This window comes from Vicugna pacos, chromosome 2 (genome assembly GCF_048564905.1).
Source record: "Vicugna pacos chromosome 2, VicPac4, whole genome shotgun sequence".
NCBI classification, from domain to species: domain Eukaryota; kingdom Metazoa; phylum Chordata; class Mammalia; order Artiodactyla; family Camelidae; genus Vicugna; species Vicugna pacos.
Window position 1 is genome coordinate 2,892,582 of NC_132988.1, and position 25,746 is coordinate 2,918,327.

Genomic DNA, 25,746 nt, shown 5'->3' on the forward strand with positions numbered 1-25,746 from the left:
AGTACCTGTAGTTTAGTTTCAGAAAAATACTTGTTTCTCAAGTGGATTTTGTCATTTCCTTTGATTAGTGAATTTAAACAGTTTAACAATTCAAACAGCTTAAAAAGTGGACAATGTCCCTTTGAAAGGCTTTGCTGCCAGTATTAAATTTCTGGCTCTGAGTAGCCAATCGCTTTCATTTTTTCAAAAGTGGATTTAAAATTGTTTGCATCATGCCTATTATTAATCTACCTCTAGACTTCCACAAAAAGTAGCCAAAAATCCTAAGTTGGTAAAGTAACAAAATATAAGAAACATTTTTAGAGGAAACCTTTTAGAAATATTACTCTCTCTAGATAGTACACAGTTTGGAATTGATTTTTCTTAAATCTCCTATAAAACCATCAATTTGTAGATTATTGATAAAAGTAGATAATCCTTGAAATTTATTATTATCCTTTAGCTGATTTAGTAAGCAGAAACGTGGTTTATCAAAAAGAGATTTACAAAAAGTAGGAAGACATTTTGATGTAGATTTTTGGATTTTATACATTTTATCTGTATTTATTGTCTTCAAGATAAGACCATATTTCAGTCACTTTCTTACTCTTAAATTAGGGATAAAATGTGGTACCATGCTGCTGCTGTAGCTAATTTCTGTCTGAAGCATCCAGAGCAGAGAATGTGTAGGGTTTGAAAACTCATTAAAAGTACAGCTGGTGAGGAGCGTGCGGTCTGACGGGATGTCCTCCGTAGACGCTGCTCACCTCTGCTCTCCAATGTCCTCTTGCGTCCCTGCAGGTGGGTTTTTCCCAGAGTCGCTGCGCTCGCATCCCCCATCTCAACCCTCTTCTGCAGTGTGAGTTTCCGTGTCCTCTGTCGAGGGCCAGAGTCCCCCCCACCCTTGCATCTGGGATGGCTTTGCTGATTACTTGACCAACAGAGTGTGGCAGGAGTAACATTTTGATCCTTCCTAGGCTGGTTCCTAAGAGGTCTTGAGTTTTCCACCCGAGTATCTGGGAGCACTTATTCTTGGGATGGTCCCTCCAGGGACCCCGTCACGTGGACTGGGAAGCCCGTGACGCCCGGAGAGGTCATGTGCGGGCTCTCAGAAGGCTTAGCTGGGCCGGCTGAGCTCTCTGCCGTTAGGGTGACCCTCCTGGGAAGTCGGCCTGGGAAGTCAAAGAATGATGGTGACTCCATTCCCAGCTTCTGACTCCAACAGGAGAACCCCCTGCCTGAGTCCAGGCAACCCCCAAAACCATGCGGAATAGCATTTTGTGTTTTTTTTTTAACATTTTTTGTTGATTTATAATCATTTTACAATGTGTCAAATTCCGGTGTAGAGCACAATTTTTCAGTTATACATGAACATACATATATTCATTGTCACATTCCTTTCTCTGTGAGCTACCATAAGATCTTGTATATATTTCCCTGTGCTATACAGTATAATCTTGTTTATCTATTCTACAATTTTGAAATCCCAGTCTGTCTCTTCCCCCCCAACATTTTGTGTTAAGCCAGTAAGTTTGGGGCACCTTGTTATGCAGCAGTGGATCATGGGAACAGCACTTTGTGTACTGTTTTCCTGTTTTTTGATCTGCATTAGTATGTGCACGTGTGTTCACATATTTATGGGTGAGTCGAGAGCTTTGAGGAGTCCGTGTTGCAGAGGGGAGATGATATATAACCTTTGCAAATGGAACCCAAGTCAGTGCACAGCAGGGTTCTTAGTTCATTTTCAGCGGTATATGTTATTCTTACACTGTGTATTTCTTACCTCCCCAGTAATTGTACAAGGGTGAAATAAAACCTGAAAGAGCATGGGAGGTATTATTGAAAAATAAAGGAGTAATATGCAACCTTAGAGACCAGTCAGGATTTAATGAGGCACCTGCATAAATACGCAGAGAAATGTCAGGGCAGCGATCAAACCTGATACTCTCTCAAGTTTGCTGGAAACTCTGGCTTCTTCCACTGACTTTGGTTTGGTGGAAGTCTCACTCACCCTGTCAGCTCATGGACTGAGTCCTCTACCGGGGTCCCTGCTCAGTCTGCAGTGAGACTTTCTTCAGTTCATGTTGGCTCTCGGTTTTGGCAGCCATTGTAGCTTGGCCAGCCCACCAGGAGCAATCTGGGATTGATGACTGACCTAAAATTCTTCAATGTTTGTGCAAAGTGTTATTTTGGGAAATAATGAGGATTTTCCTGAACAGCTGGGACATTCTAATACTTCTCTAAATTATTTATAATATTTCTTAGAAAAAAATGTACCATTCTTTTTGTGTTTAACTTTTAAATTTCAGAAGGAACTCTTCTCAACCTCTAAAACGCCAATTTCTATAACCTGCGTCTACTTGGGGGAAAAAAAAACCGTGCAGCATCAGAGCTATGAGCTGGGTTTATTCAGGATCTTACTGAGGACTGTAGCCGGTGGGTGGGGGTTGGTACAGCCTCTCAGAAGACCCTGAGGACTTCTGAAGAGGTCAGTTCAGTGGGGGGGGGGTCAGTGTATGTGTGACACTGACAAAGGGGGTGCGTGCACTCAAGGACACGGCTTGGTTGCTGTCAGCACGAGGAGCAGACATCTTAGTTAATGGTTTTATTGCTTTTCTAAGTGTGGGAAGATGCAAGAATCCGGGTTCATAAAACATTTCTCCTGAAAATACCTAATTCCCTGAGGGCCAGCTGTAACAGTTTTCCCTCATTCCTGACCTTCACCCTGAATTCCTTCCTGGCTGTCCTGCAGGTCAAGGTTCTTCTTGTAGAACCAGGTGGCAAGAAACGTTCCTTAGGGGCCCTGCAATTTTAAAATTGACATGTGGGAACTTTTAAAGGAAGATAAGTATTTTAGAATTTTAGGACTTTAAAAAAATAGCTCGTATATATTTTCACAATTTTACAAAATATTGGTTGTCACATGTATATAAGCGAGATTTTTTAAAACACGAATGTAAAAACAGTATGACAAGTGAAACACTTTACACAGGTATTTCTATGACTGTCTTTTTTTTTTAAATTTCTCTTGAGAGGCTGGTAATAACTATAAGCAGTTTTAAAAATACCACCATTTAAATAATTTTAGTGACTCTAGTACACTCTCTTTTTAAATGAGGCCTTTAGTAGTTCTTTTAAAAAGGACACGCTGTATCTTTTCAGTGGGAAGGCTGTTCCCCAAGGAGCAGCTTGAAGAAGGAAAGGCTGGAAAAGCACCGCTAAACACCAGCCCTTACTTCCTCTGACCACCCCCGCCTCCCCGCTCCTCATGCCCTGGCCCTGGCGTTTCTCGTTAGATGGGGCGGAGTTTTCCACTTTGGGTCTTACTTGTTTAAATTTTTTCATATTCAAATTCTACAGTGACTTCTTTCTTGTAAGACTTAAAAAGGGTTTTCAAATCACATGACTCCATCAGTGAATGCTAGTGTCGGTCTTGCTTTTCAGAAACGTGACCAATAAAAAGAAAGGAAATGCGGCAATTTGTCCTCTTTGCTTAAAAGAGAGAGGTTTACAATGACTGACTTAGGACGTTTTCCTGATCTGAACTTCAGTAACGTTCTCAAATAACACACATAGCTCCCTTCTTGCCGTCCACTGCGAAAAGATTCTTGAAGACTGAAAAATCTCTCTCAAAACTTTTGATGCAAGGTCTTACTTTTACCTGTTTATATGGACCGTTTGGGAATTTTTAATTAGATGCTCTGGGAGCAGGGAAATGAGGTTGTTCATTCCTGGAAACTTTGCCTCTGTTATTTCGTTTAAGCCTTTTTTGCCACACATCTTAAGAGAGATTCTGCATTTGTTTTGCAGTCTTTCAAGATCTTGAAAAACGTGGAACTTCAGAGTATTTCTCACAGGATTAACAAATTCTCTTTTGTTTCCCAAATCTGTGTGTGCTAAATCTCGAACTTTAGTTTCCTGAGATGCCAGCACTAGTGTTTCTTCTGTGAATGGTAACGCCTGAGGGAAGGGTAAACTGGGCTACGGATAGCAGAATTCCTGAGAAAAAGCACATTCATCTTGCTTGTAGACAAAGTGGTAAAATGACATCAGAACAATGAAAGGAATGAAATGAAAACCTCAGACTAACCTTTTGGCGTCTTGAGGCAAAATGGATGAGTGGACCTGCCTGTGTCTTAGTGTCCGTAAAGCCAAGAAGAATGAAGCGAAAGCATCTCTGAGCTTTGCTTGACTGTTAATTTACTGTTTCCCGGGAATCTACTTGTGTTTAAAAGTGTTCAATCTATATGTGTTTACATGTGCTATGTTTCTCTGATGTTTGTCATCGTCCATTAGCTCTTCTCTCTGAGTACCAATCTCCAGGGGTCTATTTAGAAACAGAACAGAATACCAGCTTTAACATGAAACTCTAGTTCTCCAGAAGATATTGCTACAACCACATGGATGAATAATTGATTTTGTATAGATGGTTTTATAAAATGCAGACAAGGTTTTCTCCTGGCCCTTTTGAGAATCTTTTTTGTGGCCTTTGAGGTTGCTGCAAACAGTTCTAGTTCATGAAGAAGGCACCTTTTGAGCAGTCTAAATGTACTCCAGTGAAAATAATTTAATTTTCAATCACGAATTCCATGTCTCATGGTAGACAAGCTGTGGTGATCATTTTAATTTTGAGAGTATAAAACCAAGGAGAGAAAGCTGGAACTAAAGAAATCCCAAGAGTGTTTTTTATGGTTAGATACCATCTAAAGAAAATCAATATTACATTAAGTGGTGTTAAATCTTTTCTGCTCCAGGAAAGCACTTTACTTGTCCACTTAATTAATAGCAGACCCAATAAAACAGTCAATCTCTGGGGAGCTGGTGACCACAAAGACTTAAAGGATTAGCATCTGACTTCGTGTGTTTGGTTTCCCACTCGCCTTGACTTGGTGAATTCAGCAGCATTTTATTACTGCTATGAATACTTATGTACTGGCAATACTTTTATTTAAATTAAAGTGGCTCCACATTTAGGATGCAGGTCTGTCTCCGGGTGGCTCATGATGTGGTGGTCTTTGGCATCCTGGCCCGTCTCATCCTCGTCAGCGTCGGTGGTGCAGATCAGGGGGACAATGCTGTTGTCACTGCCTCCCGCCGTCCGTTTAGCTGCTCGTGGAAATGTGCCGATGGAACACGACCCAGGATGGAAAAGATGCATGTGGAAATGAGGTCGGCATGCTGACTTATGCCATCCTGCGTTTGAACACATTACAGAAGACAAATAGAAAAAAAAACATTAAAATACATATTTAAAGTTATTGTTAAACTCAGGTTTACATTTTTTCTTGAAAATGAGCCACAGCGCAGTACCTGGGTCCTGGCATGTTAGGAAATTTCCTAAACGCAGCACCGAGCTGAATTTTGGCTTCAGGGGCGATGGAGACACATGTGAATCTCTTTTAGTGATTTTTTTTTTCTCACCGGATTTTCTCTTACTCCTTTTGCAACATCAGCAGAAGTGTGAAGGGATCCAGGAGGGCTGGGGAGCCACCTTTGTTGTCTTCCTTTCCCGGGAAAGAGTTCCCGGGAAGAGAACTTGTCATAGGAGAGCCGTTGGCACCCCTTACCCTGGACACTTCTAGGCCTCTGGTTGTTTACAGATTTCTCCGGATGGTCCATTCTCAGTGTCTGCCGTGTGGGAGTCCTTGTACCTGCTGACGGCGGCCTCTTGAGACTCTCAGGACCACTTGATATTTTAGTAAAGAACTGGCCTGACTTGAGCGTAAGAGGTGTAATTCGGGGAAAGAAAACAAAATTTCAGCACCAGGCATGAAGGCATCTCTCAGAGAAGCCACATTCACCTGGTTGAGGAAGCTGTCGAAACATTTATCTGAATCAGCGTCACCTCTTGTGGCCTCGCACAGATCCTGGCTGCACACTGACATCTCTGGACCTGTCTTCCTGTCCCTTTATGCGTCAGAAGCCACTCTGCACATTCATTTGTGATTTAAGCTGTGATCAGCTTACAGGCAGGGTCTGTGTCATCAGCCTGTGCCCTGTCCTGTCCCAGCCTGCACTGCACACCGCGGGACGTGTCACCCTCCTGCAATGACTTCACACAGTGCGTGGATGACTGGACGGTGGGACAGAGGATGAAACTGCGGGCTGCAGGGGCCCTAATGGTTCGGTTCCCGAATTTGGGACCCATGCTCCCTCCAGCTCCTTCCCAATGTCTTACTGGATCCTTCTGTTTCCCTAACTGGCCTCCCTGAGACATTTGAACAAGAACTATGGTTCGTTTGGGCCCACAGCGCCCCCAGTTAAGCTGGGTTCTTTAAGCCCACAGCGCTCTAAGACCGGTTTGCTTTCCCCATTCTCTCTGGCAATCATCACCAGGTATCGGTATTGACAGATTACTATTTGATTGCTGAATTTTTTTTTTATTGCTATGGGAACCAGTTACCACAAACATAGGGCTTAAAACAACACAGGTTTATTATCCTACAGTTTTGTAGGTTGCAAGTCAATTTTTGGTCTCACGGGACCAGGACCAGCAGGGCTGAATCCCTTTCCTTTGGCTCTGGGGGTGGGTAACCAGACAGGTGTTGGCAGAATTCAGTTCCATGAGGCCATGGGGCTGTGGATCCTGTGTCCTTCCTGGCTGTCAGCTGGGGCTGGGTCATGCCCTAGAGACCTCTTTCCAGGTCCTTCTCACGCTCCTGTCCCTCCAGTCTTTCACTGTACCCCCCTTCCCCTGTAACCAGGAAAGGTTCTTGGCTTTTAAGGACTCAGTCAGTCCTGTGATCAGGGGGTCCGCCACTACTGCAGGGTAATCTTTCCAACTCGAGAACCATGACCTTAACCCCATCTGCGAATTTTCTTCTGCCGTCTGGGCTAACCTAGTCAAAGGGACCGGGGCCTGGGAACCTGGGGGACACCACGATTCTGCTTCCTGCCCCTGAGGTGCTCAGTGCTTGATAGACAGCATTTCACTTATTTCGATCCTATCAGAAGAAATCAAGTCTTGGAAGAGTTGAGCGAATTGGCTACGTGATCATGAAATGACAGTGTCATCATTTATACTCAAGTCTACTTGGTGCTAAAGCCACCTTGTTCTTCATCCCATGGAGGACCCAGTGAAGGTAGAGCTTGCACCATGTCTTCTGGGAATCTTGAAACAAATCTCTTTTTTTCCTTTGTTTTTAATTAAAGTACTGTCAGTTACAATATGTCAGTTTCTGGTGTACAGCACAATATACACGCATACATTCATTTTCAAATTTTTTTTAATATTAGAGAGTAATACAAGGTAGTGGGGAGTTTGGTATGTTCTAAATTAATAACCAGGCTATAAGAACAGAAAATACTTACTGGCATATTTACTGGTTTTCCAAGACTTCAGTTTCAGAAGTGTCCGTCTCACAGGTGAACGTGAAGCTGTCCCTTGATGGGAGACTACGAATGACCATGAAGAAATGATTATTTAATTCCTGAAGTGATTTTAATTTCTAAAATATTACTTCACTAAAGAAAATGCTTATATTTTCATACGCTTATAGCTCTGATGGAGTCTTTTTTTTCATCAAGAACACACTTTGAGGGTTGCAGTGTAAACACAGGGTAACATGTGTGCACTTTGATCACTCCTCACTGTTTATCGTAACAAACACACAAATGCCCCCAAACTCCCGTAATGATGCACATCTCGGCTTTCCACTCATAACTGTGTGTCTCTATTGCAGGCAACCATTTTACATCCCACTTACTTGTTTACCTTCCTTAAAATGTTTCAACTGTTAATAGTTACAGAAGTTTTTCTTTTTACATTTTACTTTATTTCTATATTTTGGGGGGAGGGTAATTAGGTATTATTGGTTTATCGAATACGGGGGTACCAGGGATTGAACCCAGGACCTCGTGCATGCTGAGCACCCACCCTACCACTGAGCTACACCCTCCCCCCAATGTTTTTCTTAATCACATCATTTTTGCTGCAATCTCCCCAAGGTTCTTGCCTTGCAGACGTCTGGGTGCAGCTGGGAACGGGTGTGTGGTGGAGTATTGGCCCGTCAGCCCCCGAAGCGCAGGCCGGAGGCTTGTTCCCTGAGCTTGGTCTTCCCAGTTCGGCCCATGTGGCTGCCTTGTTCACTCGGCACCGTCTCCTCTTCACTGCAGAATCTCGATGCCCTGCATGACCACCTGGCCACCATCTACCCGGGGATGCGGGCGCCTTCCTTCAGGTGCACCGATGCAGAAAAGGGCAAAGGGCTCATTCTGCACTACTACTCAGAGAGAGAGGGGCTCCAGGACATCGTCATCGGGATCATCAAGACGGTCGCCCAGCAGATACATGGCACTGAAATAGACATGAAGGTAACTGTCTGTCTCGGGGACGCCTGAGCCCAGACCCCCTGCGGAGGGTTAAGGATGCTCAGCGAGTCTACTTCAGCTGTCAGTGCTGCTGCTGGACCTCAGCAGAGGTCCACATAAGCCGTGACGGCAGCAACATCCGCAGGCTTCTATAGTTGGCCCTGAAATGCAACATACAAGATTTTTTTCCTGGTGGGAGCAGATTTTGCTTTCTAATTATACATTGCTCAAGGCACTGTGAAATTTGGTTTGCACTCCCTGTGCGCACACACTCGCTGGGAAGCAGTGGCCCTCAGAATACAGGAAAACCCGTGACATGGCACATGCTAAAATAATGTGATCCGAGGTTTTATCTTACTGTTCATTGTTTCCTTCTGGATTTTTTTTTTTGTCCGTCCCTGAAATGTAGATAGAGTATCTCATTTTATGAGCTAAAAGTTTTGCTTTTTTTAAAAAAAAATTAGATTGCTTGGTAAAAGAAGCCAAGTCTCATACTTGAAAAAAATGTTAGTTTTGAGTGATTATTTCAAGGTATTGATAACACAGCTGTGCCATAGAGAACTCTCGTTTTTCCGTATTTCTGACCCACATGGCCTCTCCCCTGAGCTGCTGTTTGTGTGCTCAGGGTATCAGCCCCCCAGAGCCGTTCTCAGTGGCCCTAAGTTTAAGAAAAGTGGGCAGAGGGATGCCCTATTTCAGTTTTCTTTCCTTATGAGAAAACTAGTGCAGTGCTTTTTTAGATGCCATAGTTACATTCTAACACGTATGGGAAGCCCAAACTGGAAGTACAGTTTTATAGAAATAAAAACTGTAACATTTAAATTGATTCTGTTACAAAAGTATCCCATGTATTTAGTCTAGTCGGTCACATTAGATTTGACGTTTTTGTTTTCTTTCAGGAGTTGGTGTCCGTTCTTCCTTGACCCCCAGGCGCATCCTTAGTTTTCCTGTGTAATATGACATTGTCAAATCCAGAGACATTTAAAAATTAAAACTTGGGTAAAGGATTGAAATTCTCCCATGGTTAGGAGCCTCACTGGATTTCAGTTACAATGATGTGTGCTTTTCACTTCCAGTTTTTCACCCTGACACCCAGCTGACACCACACGTTTAGTGGGGAGCCTGTGTCCAGGGGTCTGTGCATCCTGGCTCGACTCCTGGTCTGCTCTTTCCTTAGCCAAGCCGAGCAGGACGCAGGTGCATAGACACTTCGGGAAAGAAGCATAAATGAGGGCTCCCTTGGAAGCTGCAGTTGCCGTGGTTACCAGAGCTTTGGTGTGGAAGGTTGATGGCAGTAGCATGGGCTGTGGAAAATGCAAGTTTTTACCTAATTGTGTAGTTCCCTTTATATAATTTGGGTTGTCTCGTGGACTTCACTTATCCAGCTAGGCCAGTAGAGACTTCTAAAATACTTGCATTTGGCAATTATACTTTGTTTTCATTTGTTTTTCAAAGGCCCTATTTTAATTTCCTGAGGAATCCTTATGTTGAAGCCATAAGTTTAATAGGTCCAGAGCTACCAGACAATTTAACTGCACAAGAAATATCAGACCATGTCAGGCAGTGATTTATGGAGAAGTTATAAAAATATGATCAGAAAAGCTGTTCGTTCTGCTAATTTAACCAAAGCAGAAGAGCAGAATTGCGGAATTAACTAGTCAATTTAGGTTGCATATAATTCTGTTCCTCTAGCTGAAATGGAAGCACAGCAGAATGTCAGACTTCCAGGATGGATTCTGGTTTGATTTGTTCATGAGACTAGGGGAAATCATTCTTCATGAGGCAAAATTTTCACATCATAAATAAGAATACTAATCTTTAACCAGTTTAGTAGATGAATGTGACAGTTTTAGTAGTAAGATTCTGATTTCACCATGAAACTGTATCTGGGAGAATCTATACAATAGTGGTATTAATTGCAATTTGTTCTTCAGCGTCAGAGAACGCTGCAGTGAACTCCTGAACAAAAAGTGAAAAAGAGGAACATTTTGTCATTTAGCTGTAACTGAAGAAATATTGTCCCCACTGTTTCGTATTTTGATCTGACTGTAGTTGAAATACAGGTTTTCCCTTTGTAAGAGGACGTGTTGGTTGCATTTCTTAAATTCAGAAGAAAAAAATCTTTTTTATACCTTAATAACGCATTTGCCTGTGAATATTCTCTTTGAAACGTAGTTATTTCTTTCAGTTATAGAACTTCACTCACAATTATGATTACTTCCATAGAATGAATTCCCAGATTTGGAATTAAATCCGAGAATATAATTTGGAAGGGGCGGTTGTGCATTCTGTCACTCTGTCCTTCAGAAAGGTTCATTCATCAGAATGCCCTCCCGTTAGCAGTATGTGAAGGGACTCTTTCTGTGTCCTACCCAGTTTGGTGCTGTAATTTTATATACTTGCCAAGTGATGGGTAAAAAATGACATTGCATATATTTTAAAATTTGCATTTCCACCATTTCATTTCCCTCTGTCGGTACTTGTCAGGTTTGATCATGTTAAAGAGTCCCACTTTGTACCATGTAGTTCGCTCAATGAGTGTGGGCTGGGGGGCGCCGAGCCCACCGGGGCAAGGGGGTGCTTGTCTCCAAAGTCTACCAAAGAGGCTGCACGGACGACTAGTGAACTCGGACCAGATTTGCAATTTTATTGCAGTTTATTATTCAGTCTTCAAATTTCATAGATCAGTGTCCAGAAATAGCTTCCAATTTTAAGCTTGCATAGTATTTGCATATATTAAAAATTTGAAGTTAACTTTCTAAAAATGCAGTTCTCCTAACCAATTTCTTAGGTATTTAAGTGTTTTAACTAAGTGGAAGTCCAGACATTTAACGTCATTTCCCCCTTTGGCATCAGGTTATTCAGCAAAGAAATGAAGACTGTGATCACACTCAATTTTTAATTGAAGAAAAGGAATCCAAAGAAGAGGATTTTTATGAAGATCTTGACAGATTTGAGGAGAATGGCACCCAGGAGTCACGCATCAGCCCATTCACCTTCTGCAAAGCTTTCCCTTTTCACATCATATTTGACCGGAACCTGGTGGTCACCCAGTGTGGCAACGCCATATACCGCGTGCTCCCGCAGGTAGCCCCTCACTCGTCTAGCCCCTCGGTTACACGCCAGGCCGTGTGGCGCACACTGGGCAGCACACAAGTTGTGTAATGGAAGCTGAGTGCACTTGTGCCCTAAGAGAGCTGCTCTTTTCCTGTTTTAATCCCAAGGACAGTGGGAAAATTATGTGGGAACTGTATACTTGTTTTAGTGAGAAAGTGAGTGACTTTATGGTAGCAGTCAGCTTTCACTAAATTTATTCACCATTGAGCAAATAGTCATTGGACATCTACTATATGAATATAGCTTTCAAAGCCAACTAATGCCATTTGCAAGGAAAAGAAAGGAGTGTAAAATACACCGAAGAGGAAAGGGGAAGAGATTACCATGAAGTTTAGTAGAAAACGCATCAACGGACAGCAGCGGGTGATGCTGAGTGCACATTTGGCTTGGATCATTCAGACCCATTTGCAAGCTCCTTTCTTCCCACTTCCTCTTTTCTCTCACCTTCTAACGTTATGTCTAGAGATACTTTTTGCTTGTAATTAAGGAGACGTAATAGTTCAGGATTAACTCCAATGGAATCTGACATAAACCTGTAAGTCTGGAAGCAGAATAGTGTGTGGGTGGGGCTCTGTCCCCCAGGCATGACCGCCAACGTGTTTCTTCCCTCTCTTTGCCTGTTTTCCCTTTGTTTTGAATATTTTTGGTTTTGGAAGGGGTAATTAAATTTGTTTGTTTGTTTAGGTATGTGTGTGTGTATGAATGTACTACGTATGTACATGGAGGTACTGGGGGTCCAACCCAGGACCTCCTACATGCTAAGCACGTGCTCTACCACAGAGCTCTGCCCTCCCCCCGCTTTTCCCTTTGCTGTGACGTGAGGAGAGAGGGTGCACGAAGGACATTTAGTCCAGCGCCTGGTCCCGTGAGCAGTTGTTAAGTGTTCTGTTACTGTTGATCAGCCATCTCTTGATAAACTGAGTGTTTCTGGGGGTTTGTGGTATTTAAGTTTCATGTTAAGCCATACACGTTTAACACTTCATGCTGTATTTTGAAAGTCATATTCCCTTCTTTTTTCTTTAAAAAGTCTTTTCTTATTTAGATTAGCTTATATTTGAATATTAGTTGTCTGAAGCCATATTCGGTTTTATGTGTTTTGTTTTTTTAGTTTAGTATATTCATTTTTTTTTATTGGAGTATAGTTAGTTTACAATGCACTGTCAATTTCTGGTATACAGGGTAATGTCTCAGTCATACATAGACATACATATATTTGTTTTCATATTCTTTTTCATTATCACTTACTGTAAGATATTGAATATAGTTCCCTGTGTTCTACAGTAGAAACTTGTTGTTTATGTATTTTGTATATAGTATTGTGTGTCTGCAAATCTCAAACTCCCAATTTATCCTCCACCACCACTCCCTTCCCCGTTCCAGCAACCATGTGTTTATTCTCTATGTCTGTGAGTCTGTTTCTGTTTTGTAAATAAGTTCATTTGTGTCATTTTTTTTTTAGATTCCACGTACAGGTGACAACATATAGTATTTCTCTTTTTCTGTCTGATTTTTTGTTCACACAACCACACGATGTTCGTTTAGTCACTGAGTTGCATAAGTGCAGGTGTGAGTTCATAGTGGAGATAATTTTTCTGCAAATAATTGTGATTTTCTACATTTAAGTATTATTGAGCTGGTTTAATCTAATAATTAATGCCAAATTCCAAGAATTCTTCTGACTCAAAAGTGTCTTTTTCTTTTCATCTGCACCTTAGCTCCAGCCGGGGACCTGCAGCCTCCTGTCTGTCTTCTCCCTGGTCCGCCCTCACATTGACACCAGTTTCCATGGCATCCTGTCACACATTAACACGGTCTTCGTCTTGAGAAGCAAGGTAATCAAGATCTTATTTCTCTAAACGTGGAAAGTAAGGTATGTCACAGATTAGACGTGTTCCAGAGGGGTAGTTAGTAACATTCTGTGAGATGGTAAGGCAGGGAGATCAGAGCCAGCCCTGAAGGACCCTATTTCAAGGGCAACCTTATTGATTTGGGGTTGCCTGAGGGGCCATGGAGCTCAGTCAGCTGATTAGAATTAACAAAAGTAAATTTTGAGAACATCTTGCCAGAACAGCCCAGTTGCACATATGAAAACCAACCTCTTTTACTCCTGGTACAGCCACAGTGTCCTATTTTAGAAATCAGAACTAATAAAGATTTTTTTTTAACTTTACTCAAAGCCACTGGTTTATTGTTCCCTAAATTGTCTGTTATTCTTTCTACCACTTTGAGGGGGGAGGGAATAAAAGTGGTAACATTTTCATTCAGTTGATAATGTAGGTAGCACCCAGATCTCATAGTTTCTGTTCTTGATACTGATACAGCAGAAGTGCCCCCGAGGATGCATTTCATCCTTCCTCCTGCCTCCCAGAGTCATACCCACACGCTTCACGCATTTGGAACTAACTGCTTCCAGCTGCTCTGTGAATGCGGGGGTGGGGAGTGGAGAGGCTTGGTCGGGTCTTTGCTGGAGCCTGCCTGGGATTAGGTGCTGGAGCCAGACTGGAAAATCAGAAGTAAGATTCCTAGATGCTTTAAATAAAAATGTGAATGTAGGCATCTGGGATTAGCAGATACACACTACTGTATATAAAATAGATAAACAACAAGGTCCTCCTGTACAGCACAGGGAACTATATTCAATATTTTTATAGTAACATATAATGGAAAATAATCAAAAAAAGATAATACATGTGTAACTAAATCACTTTGCAGTACACCCAAAACTAACACAACCCTGTGAATCGACTAGACTTCAATTAAAAAAATTATAAAACATTTATTGAAGGACACTTGGCTTGCAGTTTCCTGTTAGTTTCAGGTGTGCAGCATAGTGACTCGGTAACTTTGAGATTCCACGCTGTATGGATGATCCCTGTCTTTGATCTCTGTGCCGAGCAGTTTTGTTTTTTAATTTTTTAATTTTTTTTAACATTTTTTATTGAGTTATAGTCATTTTACAATGTTGTGTCAAATTCCAGTGTAGAGCACAAGTTTTCAGTTATACATGAACATACATATAGTCATTGTCACATTCTTTTTTTGCTATGAGCTGCCACAAGATCTTGTATATATTTCCCTGTTCTGTACAGTGTAATCTTGTTTACCTATTCTGCATATGCCTGTCAGTATCTACAGATTTGGAAATCCCAGTCTGTCCCTTCCCACCCCTTGCCCCAAAGAAAGCTTTTGTATTGTTAAAGAACTGCTTCTCAATAAATCGGTCTTGAATTCATTATTTGGTATTTCTGGTTGATGTTACCAGTATTGTAGCTTTCAAATGATGGAGCTGGATTTCTGGAGTAAAAGTGCCCAGGTCCAAACCCTGGCTCTTCCATTTTCTCTAAAAACAAGTGTGAAAGTAGCTCTTCTGGGTTCAGAGGAGGAGGTCAGCTGGCCTTTCTCAGTGACATGAGGGTGCCTGCTGCCTGGCGGAACGCTGGTGGCCTGCCTTTCCTGGTCTAACTGGTGCCCTGGGTTTGGTGGGAAGCGGGGTCGGCATGTCCTTCTTTGCTGACCTGTCAGGTGGGGAGAAGGGCAGGAGTTAATGACTGTGTCTTGCCCTTTCAAGGAAGGATTGCTGGATGTAGAGAAATTAGAGTGTGAGGATGAGCTGACCGGCACCGAGATCAGCTGCTTACGTCTCAAGGGTCAGATGATCTACCTGCCTGAAGCGGACAGCATTCTCTTCCTGTGTTCACCAAGGTAATCCTTTTTAGATTAATTATAATGGCTGCCAGTACCCACCGTTAGCTGACAAAGGAATTCGGTGACATTTTATTCAGTCGGGTGCACAAAGCGTAACTAGATTTTACAGCTCTGTTAAACTTCTCTCCATAATGAGGATACTTTCATTTAACGTTTGTGATAAACTCCGAAGAAATCGTGAATTCTGTTTTATCTGCCATGTCTTAGCAATATGCTGAGTGTTTATGCTATTAGATCAGGGGATACCTGATCTGAAGTTAGTTAATTCTGTGGCTCCGTACCTCCCAGAGAGATGTCACGTAGACAAGTGATTCTATAAAGGATCTCCTACGATAGGTGAATATGTGGGTGTATTTGGCACCCAAGAGATTGCTTTTCTAATTATTTCTGGATTTAAACTTTTATATTAAAAATATTTAGCTACTTTAACAGAGATACACTATGCAAAATACACTATTAAGTTAAAATTTATTTAAATTATATTATTTATGATAAACTCCAGAGGGAAATAAAACTGTAAGTTGGTAGTTTCCCAATTTGACAAAGCATTTTATTGAAAGATGTGTAAGAATTCAGAATTAGAAACCTGTATCGAAATTTGCTTTAGGACAGCAGCAATACATAATTGTAAAACTCGGTGTTTGGTGATATTTTGTGTATTTATTACTTTGTATAACCAAAATCTAGGCACATTGTTCAGTAAACACTCGAGAAAGCATGTTTTGGTGGGCTAGTGATTAAAAATTTAAAGTCCAAATGATCACTTTTTATTTGAAGATACTGTCTTAAAATTTCTGAAAAGTCTAATAAATTTTAAAGCAACCTTCTTTAAAATTATAAATATAGTACTAATGATGGGTTTTTTTCCCCCCTGAGAATATATATAATGGAAATAAAAGAGACAAAATTAGGGGATCCAAACTCTTTATGGTTTTTAAGCAGTAACCTACGTGGCTCTCACTACATCTTCATCTGCTGTGTTTTTTCCTTCTGCCTCTTTGTTAGTTGAGCATCAGTAGAATGACAGCTTCTCAACAGGGACATTTTCTGTTCATGGAGAAAAAAGATTTCTTTAGAAACATAAGCAGGGAATCTGGAGTCTGTCTGCTAATCACCACATGCAGAAATCGATTTCATAGAGACACACTCACAGCTTGATACATGCATGGGGCCTGCTCATGTGTATAGAAAATTTATACTCAAATTAAATAAGACAGCAGCTAAAAGCAGTTTTACTTATAAAATAAATAATTCCAAGGTGATAGTTTAAATATAGGAGAAAAGTTAATAGCTCATTAAAATAATAAATAATACATAAATTTTGAGAACAATGAGACTTATAATTTGATTAAGTTTTCTGTCTCCATATGAGCATATTTAACCATTCATTTTCATTTTAAGCTCATAATCATTTTTCCTCTGCTGCTGTCAGGTCTTGTGTACCATTTGGTGGGTGATCTGGACTCTTTCCCGAGGGGTGTGTGTCAATTATAAACTCTTGGCTCATTTTATTTTTCTTCATTGGCATGCTAATTTTTGCCTTGATTTATGCACATTCTTGCTGAGAATGCATCACACGGAGACATTTTATTAATCCAAAATTCTCAAGTAAAGTCACAACTCCATTATGTTGCTTTAGAGAAATGATTATTGCTAATGACCAGACGTAATGACTTTGCATTTAACAAATTCAAGCCAGTCATGTAACCGGAAGCCATTTTAGCCAAAGAATACATTTTTAGAAAGCAGTCAACTTTTCACTCGCCAGATCTTCACTGAATCAATAAATACCATGTTCTAAAAATGACATAAGTTGCAAAAACACATACAATTCAGCCAGAACAAATAATCTTTCCAATAAATGAGAAAAATTAGTCAAAAAAAAATAAATAAAGAGAGCAGCAGAAGACATCAGAGTCCGAAATGAGAAACACAGAAAAATACACGTTAGGAAGTCCTATGTAACGTCCCGTGGGAGACGGGCCACAGATCGCAACGTTTTAATCACTGTCTGAAGGAGAAAAGAGTCACAGAACCCATGAGGCAACAGTAAACGAGTTTCTCAAAACAAACTTGTTATCGTCCCTATTAAAGAGAGTAAAGATGGCTTTTCCTCCATCTCTCTGTAATGAGGGGAAAATGTGGCAACAGCAAATGACAGCCTTGTGTTAAAACCTGAGCAGATTCCACAGGGCAGTTTTTCACAGTATCTTTTGTTTTCTTTTTTTCTTTTTGATTGAAGTAGTCAGCTTACAGTCAGTTTCTCACAGCATCTTTCAGTTTCGGCTGAGGGCATCAGAAAGTGCAGCTTGGCCAGGGTGCAGGTCAAGTTCACTGCTCTCTTTAGACATTCAAAAGAAGGGAGTCGCATTCCTGCTGCTTCCCTCCAGTGTCTGGCTCCCTTTCAGCCCCGCCCTTTGACGGGTGGGGGACAGGGGTAGGCTCCATGGCAGGCAGGAGTCGGTGCTGCCCGGGGACACCAAGGACTGACTCTGCCTGCTTCTCCGTGGACAGCGTGATGAACCTGGACGACCTGACGCGGAGGGGGCTGTACCTGAGCGACATCCCCCTGCACGACGCCACGCGCGACCTCGTGCTGCTGGGGGAGCAGTTCCGAGAGGAGTACAAGCTGACCCAGGAACTGGAGATCCTCACAGACAGGCTGCAGCTCACCTTGCGGGCCCTGGAGGACGAGAAGAAGAAGACAGACACGTAAGAATGTCCCCTCGCGGGGAGGAAGTGCGTGGCTCTTACCCCCGTAGCCGCCGGCTCTGCTGCTGGTGAGCGCAGGGTCAGACTCCTAACCCTGTGTGTCTGGGCAGCAGGGGTCTCTTCCACATCACTTAACAGGGACTTTGTCCACAGGGATAAGCCAGTCTCAGTGATGAAAGGGCAAGGCTTCTAGTGTGACAAACCAAGTGGAAAGAACACACACCAGAGCATCCCTCTGAAAGCCACTGGGACAGTTCAGATGCACAGATCAAGTCCAGCTCTCTGTGCACTCGCGTCTCACACGAGCAGGGTGTCCTGAGCATCCTCTTTGTGCCCGGGGCTGGCCAGTGCTGAGGGGGGGGCCACTGAACGCGGAGCTTAGTTCAGATTGGCCGTTATATTATAAAAGATTGATTTTCCTGGACTTGCAGGCCATTTTAGGGTTTGGCAGATGTGAATCTGACAGGCTGTAATGTCACCTGTGATGACAACAACTCCATTTATAATGTGATAAAAGAGCAAAAGTACTAAGATACAGAGCTATTGTTTGTCTCTGAATGGTGGAGTCAATTGTGAAATATCGGGCAAGGAACATTTAAGACAACATTTTATTTTCAAGTAACTCATTTAAACAAGTACACATCCTTGGCCTCCTTGAGTATATTAATTAAAAGCACTGAATCTCTGACTTTGATGGGAGGATCTTACCCAGGGCCTTGTGTGTTCATTTCTAACATTTCTGTAATAGGAAGTCGCCTTGTTGGCGAGGTGAGCTGATGTCTCTTCCTGTAAGAACTGTGTCGCAGCTTGAACACCAGAACTTCGGGACCAGCTTCGTTTTCTGCGCTGTTCTTGCTTAGATACGTGTGTTGCTGCCCCTGGGTGGGGGAACATACACCTGTCAGCTGTTATCGGGAGCCTGGATGAAACCTGACCTGGCTTGCCCTGCCTTTGTATAATGCAGCTGGAATCTGTGGTTACTTTGAGGCCACTTGACTTTTTCTCATGACCTGAACCGAACCCCTTCATCTTTCCACGTGTTTTGCAAATTCCCAAAAGGATATGGGATGGGGGCGGGCAACTCACATTCCTCCTACTTGTGAAAAACAACAGAAAATGTGTATTATGTTAGTATGTGGTATAGCTCCATCCGTGAAGAATAACACATATTATGGAGCTCATCAGGTAGTGTGACTAAGGCTCACAGGCACATGGATTTGGAAGGCTGAGTTACTCAGTAACCTGCTCGGGCTGTTATATTAAAAACCACCTCGGTTTCATTTTTTGTTGGTATTTGGTCTTCAAGGTCTTCTAAACACTGACTCATCATTTTTGTTGAAACGGAATTGTTCTACTGCCCACATTTAATATTCAAATACAGCTCCCAAGTCTTTCATAAAATGTTCTCTGTTTGAAAGTTAGAAATGGACTGGAGACAAGCCACTGAAGCTAGGAACCACAGGCGTTCAGCTCCGTTGGGCACATTGAAAACCGGCACTGGATGCTTGGGCTCAGGGAGGGAGGGGCTGCGGGGAGGGAGGGGGCGCAGGGTGGGAGGGGACTGGGGGGAGGGGGCGCAGTGAGGGAGAGGTTGTGGGAGGGAGGGGGCTCGAGGAGGGAGAGGTGCGGAGAAGGGAAGAGGTGCAGGGAGGGAGGGGCCCTGGGGTGTCATTTGTCCCTAGGGGTCATCTGGTCCGGGGTCGTCTGGTCTGAAGCCCGTGGTTTCTGTCCAGCGCCCACCCTCGCCCTGCGGTGCCGCCTCTCTGGTCCCCTCGGCACAGCCCTGGTGCCGTCGGCCTGGTCCCGGGTTGTCAGTGGAAACGGCTGTCTGGTCTAGGCCGTCTGCACCTGCCTTCTCCGTGTCCTGCCTGGGGTTGAGGCACGAGGGACCCAGGGGGTGGGGAGGGGACCTGCGTCTGTTAGTGTCGGATGAAGGACACGCGAAGGATCCTGGCCCCAGAGAGGCCGCGCGCTCCGGCCGGTGGTTCACGCAGCCCACGTGGGGCTGTGCGGACAGAGACGCTCCCGCCCGCGCGCGTCGCGGTGGGAGGGCCCAAGTCCGGGACCGCAGACGCAGCTTTGACTTCTGCTGTCCGTCCTTTATCTCGTCTCGCGGCTTGTTGGCTTCCTCTGATTCGGCTTGAATGCGTTGGGATTTGGGGCCGTTTCCTGTGATTCAAACCGAGTATTCTTTTTCACATTTTCTGTCCCCGACTCACACATGTGGCTGCTCGGGCGTCCTCGGGGCGCAGGGCGTGGCCGGCCCTCGGCCCCCTCACGGCCTGTCCTGCCCCCGACAGGCTGCTGTACTCCGTCCTGCCTCCGTCCGTGGCCAACGAGCTGCGACACAAGCGCCCCGTGCCTGCCAAGAGGTACGACAACGTGACCATCCTCTTCAGCGGCATCGTGGGCTTCAACGCCTTCTGCAGCAAGCACGCGTCCGGGGAAGGCGCCATGAAGATCGTCAACCTTCTCAACGACCTCTACACCCGCTTCGACACCCTGACGGATTCCCGGAAAAACCCCTTCGTTTACAAGGCAAGTGAGGTCCCCGCCCGCCCTCCGCGCGCCCTTCTGGATTCTGGGTTTTCAGGCCCGGCTCCCAGGCGCTGCCCGGAGCCCCGCAGTCTCGCTGCAGTCATCTCGCAGGCCATGGCTATTTACCATTTTCTTAAATAATTACCTCTTGTTCTAAAACACTCCCTTCCTCGTAACCAAGACGGATGGCGCAGACGCTTCCCTGGTTAAAATAAAATGTTCAGCAGCTTACGTGCAATGACACGAGTAAATCCGTGCAGGTGGTTTATCCCACGTAACATAAACATAGCACTGGCTTCGGTGCTCTGCGAAAGACGTTTTTACTGAAATCTATAAATGATTTGGACGGTAAAGAAGTTGGGGAGCCTGAGGAAGGTCCCGGGGACTCAGACCTGCTTTCATGTAGCATCAGCTTGAAGACAAACAGTTCTAAGGCCTCTCTGCCCTTTGTTTCAATTAGAAACAAATATAATCTTGGAAAAATGAAGTCAGTGGAATATAGCCTCATAAAGGCAATAGGGCACGCTGCAACACCCCCAGGCATCTGGAAGCATGTGAGCGCCACGGGGCGTATTTATTTCATAGACCTCTTCTGAGCTCCAGTGTCACATTTGGTGAGCACATCATATAAATAAACGGCTAATGACCAGGATAAATCACTGAACTTCAGGCAGTGGCTCTTGGACCCTTCAAACCATCCCTGTTTTAAGGGGAAATAGGGTCATAAATTGTTCTACTGGATTGGAAGGGTATCTGAGGTGAGAAACCAGGGCTTCCTGGAGGAGAAGTAATGCTGTGTCTGCATCTGCCTGTAATCAAGGATCTCGAGTGCCAGGTGTGAAATTTCAAATAAGGACGAGGTTGCTTCCTGTTGGAGCTGAATTATCAGATTCACGGGAGGGGAGTTTATAAAGTTATGGATAGCATTGGAAAGATGCTCTGTGTTTCAGGATAGCAAATGAAGCCGTCCTGTTGATAACTAACTGATGCATGTGTAAGTGTCTGTGCTCTTAGGTGGAGACCGTTGGTGACAAGTACATGACGGTGAGTGGTTTACCAGAGCCCTGCATACACCACGCTAGGTCCATCTGCCACCTGGCTTTGGACATGATGGAAATCGCTGGCCAGGTTCAAGTAGATGGTGAATCTGTTCAGGTTAGTACGAAATAGACATGATAACGGTGGTGGTAGACCTTGTTAGACAACTGATTTATATCCTTGATCAGATAATCGTTAATGATGTACAAGGAAGAGCATCTTGCCAATGAAGACTGATGTTTTATTGAACCCACTGTATTGTGTTCTTCCATAGAAATGGAAAATCTTTCCACCTATTTGAAATTATGTAGTTTATTTCATGTGCTGAAAGTCATGAGGATGAGATAAAACTTCCTATAGCTTCTGGTTTTTTTTTTAATTTCTTCTCTGTATCTCATATTAAGTTACCAGATTCTTATCTTTGAAAGCTTCAAACTTTACAGAAAGTCTTGAAAGACAGATTTCGTGAGGGTCTTTGATTCTGTCTGTAATATACGTGGAATTCTTGCAATTTTCATATGATGACATTGTTCCATAATATAAAGTAAGCAAAGAATTTGTGTCGCTGGCGTCACTGAAGCAAAGCTTTGGTCTCGACAGATAACAATCGGGATTCACACGGGGGAGGTGGTCACCGGCGTCATCGGGCAGAGGATGCCACGGTACTGTCTTTTCGGAAATACTGTCAACCTCACGAGCAGAACAGAAACCACTGGAGAAAAAGGAAAAATAAATGTGTCTGAATATACATACAGGTAAGAGAAACACATCCTCGGATTTACTGACTTGAAAAATGCCCTGTTGCCCATGGTTTGACCCCCTGAGGGGTTTTATTTCCTCTAACAATGATCACCTCTGCTCCTAGGATGACATTTCTTATTTGAGAAGATTGTGCCATTACTTCCATTTTAAATGGTTCTACATTGTCTTAGGAATCTCTGATATGATCATTGTTACTCAAAACTTGAGGTCCCTTCAGATAACTTCAGTGGGTGTCCTGACCGTCTCAGTTTATAACTTCGGTAGATGTCACTTCCCCATAAGCCACACTCCACCCACCTCTCCCTGCCCCTGTCCCCTGTCTTTCAGATGTCTTATGACACCAGAGAATTCAGACCCACAGTTCCACTTGGAGCACAGAGGCCCAGTGTCCATGAAGGGCAAAAAGGAGCCAATGCAAGTTTGGTTTCTTTCGAGAAAAAACACAGGACCAAAGGTATGACTAATCAGAGGGTAATTCCTTCTTTGAGGGCAGAGTATAAATATGGGTCGCTAAATCTTAATCACTGAAAATATGTTGCCTTTGAAAAGAGTTCTTGCTTCCACGAACCCTTAAGTGAAGCAGAAGCACTGATTCATTAATGAGCTGGTGAGAACAATGCAGAGTTCCCAGGGGATTCTTGGTGGGTGCCCGCTTTTGTCTGCTAATGAATTAGAACCCAGAGCACTAGATGGAGAAGACCTGTTTTCTGTTCTGAAGACTCAGATCCTTCCAGGGGCCAAGTTGTCCCCCGGTGGAATGTTTGGGGGTCTTGGACATGCTAGTCCCTCGTGTGTTTTTCCTCGAGAGACAAGTGATGTGTACTGTTTCAGAGTCCACGTGATTTCCGTAGGGAAGCTCTCGGTTCGTGCTAGAGCTGACCCCGGCCAGAACACATGCGCTCGAGGGGCTGGGAACACTGGGGCTCCACCTGAAGTCCTGGGACCACAGTGGGTGGCTCCGGACCCTGAGGTCCTGCCCTGCCTGGTTCCCATCACCCTGGGTTGGGTCAGAAAGAAGTTTTATACTTTGTCCCCAGGTTGATGTATTGGTTCCGTAGAGGCAGTGGGGCTGCTTGATTTTCTCTCTTTTCCTGGATATATGCATTCCCTCAGAATGCTTTCAGGGTAGAAATCCTAAAAGGAATGGAATGCCAAGTTTTAAAATATTTACTTTATCTTCTTTTCGCTGTTTTCCCTTTAAATAGCAGTCCTGGCGTGCTTACTGGTGTCCTTCTAGGTTAAACCCCATCTCAAGTGCCGCTCTTTCACTTGGTGCCTGTTTCCTCCAGTGTCAGGGTGGGAATGACCTAGAAGAACCTTAGATAGGAATGCAGATCACACTTGTTTAGAAAGGAAATATTTTTGGGGAGTTCGAGGAGCTTTATCATCACTAGAAATTAATCGCGTGTTTCTTCCACTTTTTAAAGGAGACAGAGCAGGATGACGACTGAATCTTGGACCATGGGGCGAAGAGGACGGAGGTGGGGTTATCCCCAAACAACACACGCCAGTCCTAGGGACAGCCATCCCCTCTGTCCTTCTCAGTTTTCCCAAGCCTTTCCCCTGGATGTATCTTTCACTGTTCATTATTCAATTTTAGCTCTGCTTTTGAGCATTTTCAAGGTTTAGTATATTACGCCTTTAGATGTGGACGATGTGAGCTTCACTACAGGTATCACCTGCCGTGGTGATTTGCAAGTTGTAGGCACCCAATAGATAATCGATGAATTTAATGACGTGAAACTGAACAGTATTTGGCCATGAGTAGTTACACCGTGGTTTTTCCAAATCTGTTGAGTGCTGTCTCTAGATATGTATATGTAAATTTTAATGACAATAACATATAAAAAAGTTTTGTCATGTCAGTGTGTATCATTAGAGAAATCATTTTCTAAAAGAATGAATTCACAATTTTAGGGAAAAAAGTGGTTTATTTTCAGACTTCTCAAGTAAGAATGAATGTAACTGTGCTGAGAACATGGGGACTGTTTTGAATTGTGCAGACTTTGCTTCAGACAGAGACAGCACACTTCTCTGGGACTAAGCTGTTTGGTTACTCACTCAGATCACGTGGTGATTATCATCGCTCTAGAATGCTGTCATTTGCATCGTGTCCCTTGTATTATGACTCTCAGTAAACCACACACAGCTGTTACAGGGAGCGGCGCTATTTCACAATGAGCTGTTACGGCAGTTTGGGATACGCTTTAGGGCTCCAACCACAGCCAGGGATAGCTCTGGGAAGAATGCTGGGTTTCCCTGGCCTTTTATTTCCAGAAATGAGCTCTTTTCCCTTCGCTTATAGATTATGAATGTGATTATATCCAGGGCATCAGGTTCAGAAAAGTGACTTTAATTTTGACCTAGAATGCATTCCTGTTGGAATCATTGGCCCATTGTCCTTTCTCTCTCTGATAATTTATTCATAGCCATCCTTCTGAAATCAAGTACAGCTACTTTTGTGCAAAGATGTCTGTCTTGAATTTGAGTATCTCCCATCAGCACACTGACATGTGTGTACATGTTCCGTGTTCATGTGTAAGAGAACCTGCAATAAATTATTTTTTCCACTTGTCTCTGGATGGTTTTTAATTCAATACAAATGATATTCAAGTTCTCATTGAGCATTTGATCAGTGCCATTTTTGTAAGTCCATTTTATAATTTTAGCAAGTGTCAACTTTAATGTTGCTTCCCCGCTGCTGTTGATATAGTTGAACGCCGCCTCTTCACCCGGCATCTTCTGAAGCGTTTTTCTTTGGTACCAACAAAGTGACAGGAGGAGACTGGACCTGGAGTGGTGGACACGCGGATAAACGTAAAGTGACGCCAGCTCCTGAAAAGTGCCTAGTCTTTTAGGAGTGGAAGACCTGTATAGAGATAACTAAAGTGTCTGGTATGATGATAAAACATTCTCCAGACACAGAAAAAAGATGTAGAGAATGAGGACCAGGTGGGATGGGAAGGAGGCAGCAGGGGGACCCCTGGATTTTATGATGGGTTAGTTTAAAGGTGAATTAATGGAGGGGAAGCAGTCTAGAAGCCTGCACTCTGTGTCTGGGGAGTGTGCATCGCTCTAAATAAACTTGCTTTCCCTTTCCTGTGCCTGACTTTTGAGTTCGTTCCGACAAGAATCTACTCTCTGGCAACATTTCTGCCAATGGGGCAGGTTCAGTGGTGCCTAATGTGGATACATGGTGCTCACTGCCAGGAGAGGAGCCCAAAGGGCAGAGAAAGCTTTTCATGGTTAAATTTTTCGTGTCTTGCCATAAAATACGGGTTTTATCTCACAGGTAGGAGTTTATCAGGTTGAATTGATAGATGTACATGTTTTTTTAGATTTCACAGTAGAATAGCAATTTATACATGAACACAGATGTATTTCGGAACCAATTTCTTATTTCATCTGATTAGAATCTGTGATTGTTTAACCAGATGACATGTTCTGTTGGCCACTGAAAGGTGTGATGCTGCGATTTAGAATGAGAAATACATAGATTTGGTCTTAGTCTGCATCTTCAGTTCCAGCTCAGGGCTCCTAAAACCCTAGGAATTTCCTCAGTGATGAAAATGACAGTGTCTTTTG

The 25,746-nt window shown here is 43.4% G+C and overlaps 1 protein-coding gene and 2 long non-coding RNA genes across 4 annotated transcripts in view; 1 reads left to right on the top strand and 2 right to left on the bottom strand.

The window, feature by feature from the left end:
• Positions 1-24,737, top strand: part of GUCY1B1 (guanylate cyclase 1 soluble subunit beta 1) — a 46,335-nt gene extending 21,598 nt beyond the window's left edge. For both annotated transcript variants that reach the window (XM_072974719.1, XM_072974723.1), the window contains exons 5-14: positions 8,095-8,292; positions 11,146-11,376; positions 13,122-13,238; positions 14,975-15,108; positions 17,626-17,823; positions 20,124-20,361; positions 21,376-21,516; positions 22,000-22,154; positions 22,489-22,615; positions 23,589-24,737. In XM_072974719.1, the coding sequence (XP_072830820.1) occupies positions 8,095-8,292; positions 11,146-11,376; positions 13,122-13,238; positions 14,975-15,108; positions 17,626-17,823; positions 20,124-20,361; positions 21,376-21,516; positions 22,000-22,154; positions 22,489-22,615; positions 23,589-23,612 (1,563 nt within the window). In that variant the 3' untranslated portion in view covers positions 23,613-24,737. The remainder of the gene's footprint in view (positions 1-8,094; positions 8,293-11,145; positions 11,377-13,121; positions 13,239-14,974; positions 15,109-17,625; positions 17,824-20,123; positions 20,362-21,375; positions 21,517-21,999; positions 22,155-22,488; positions 22,616-23,588) is intronic.
• Positions 4,902-5,844, bottom strand: LOC140700707 (uncharacterized). The gene is made up of 2 exons (XR_012079267.1): positions 5,290-5,844; positions 4,902-5,172 (listed from the first exon to the last, which is right to left on the bottom strand). It is a non-coding gene; the product is annotated as an uncharacterized lncRNA (long non-coding RNA).
• On the bottom strand, positions 15,637-19,328 carry LOC140700705 (uncharacterized). The gene is made up of 3 exons (XR_012079266.1): positions 18,532-19,328; positions 17,666-17,794; positions 15,637-16,158 (listed from the first exon to the last, which is right to left on the bottom strand). It is a non-coding gene; the product is annotated as an uncharacterized lncRNA (long non-coding RNA).
• Positions 24,738-25,746: the final 1,009 nt, after the last annotated feature.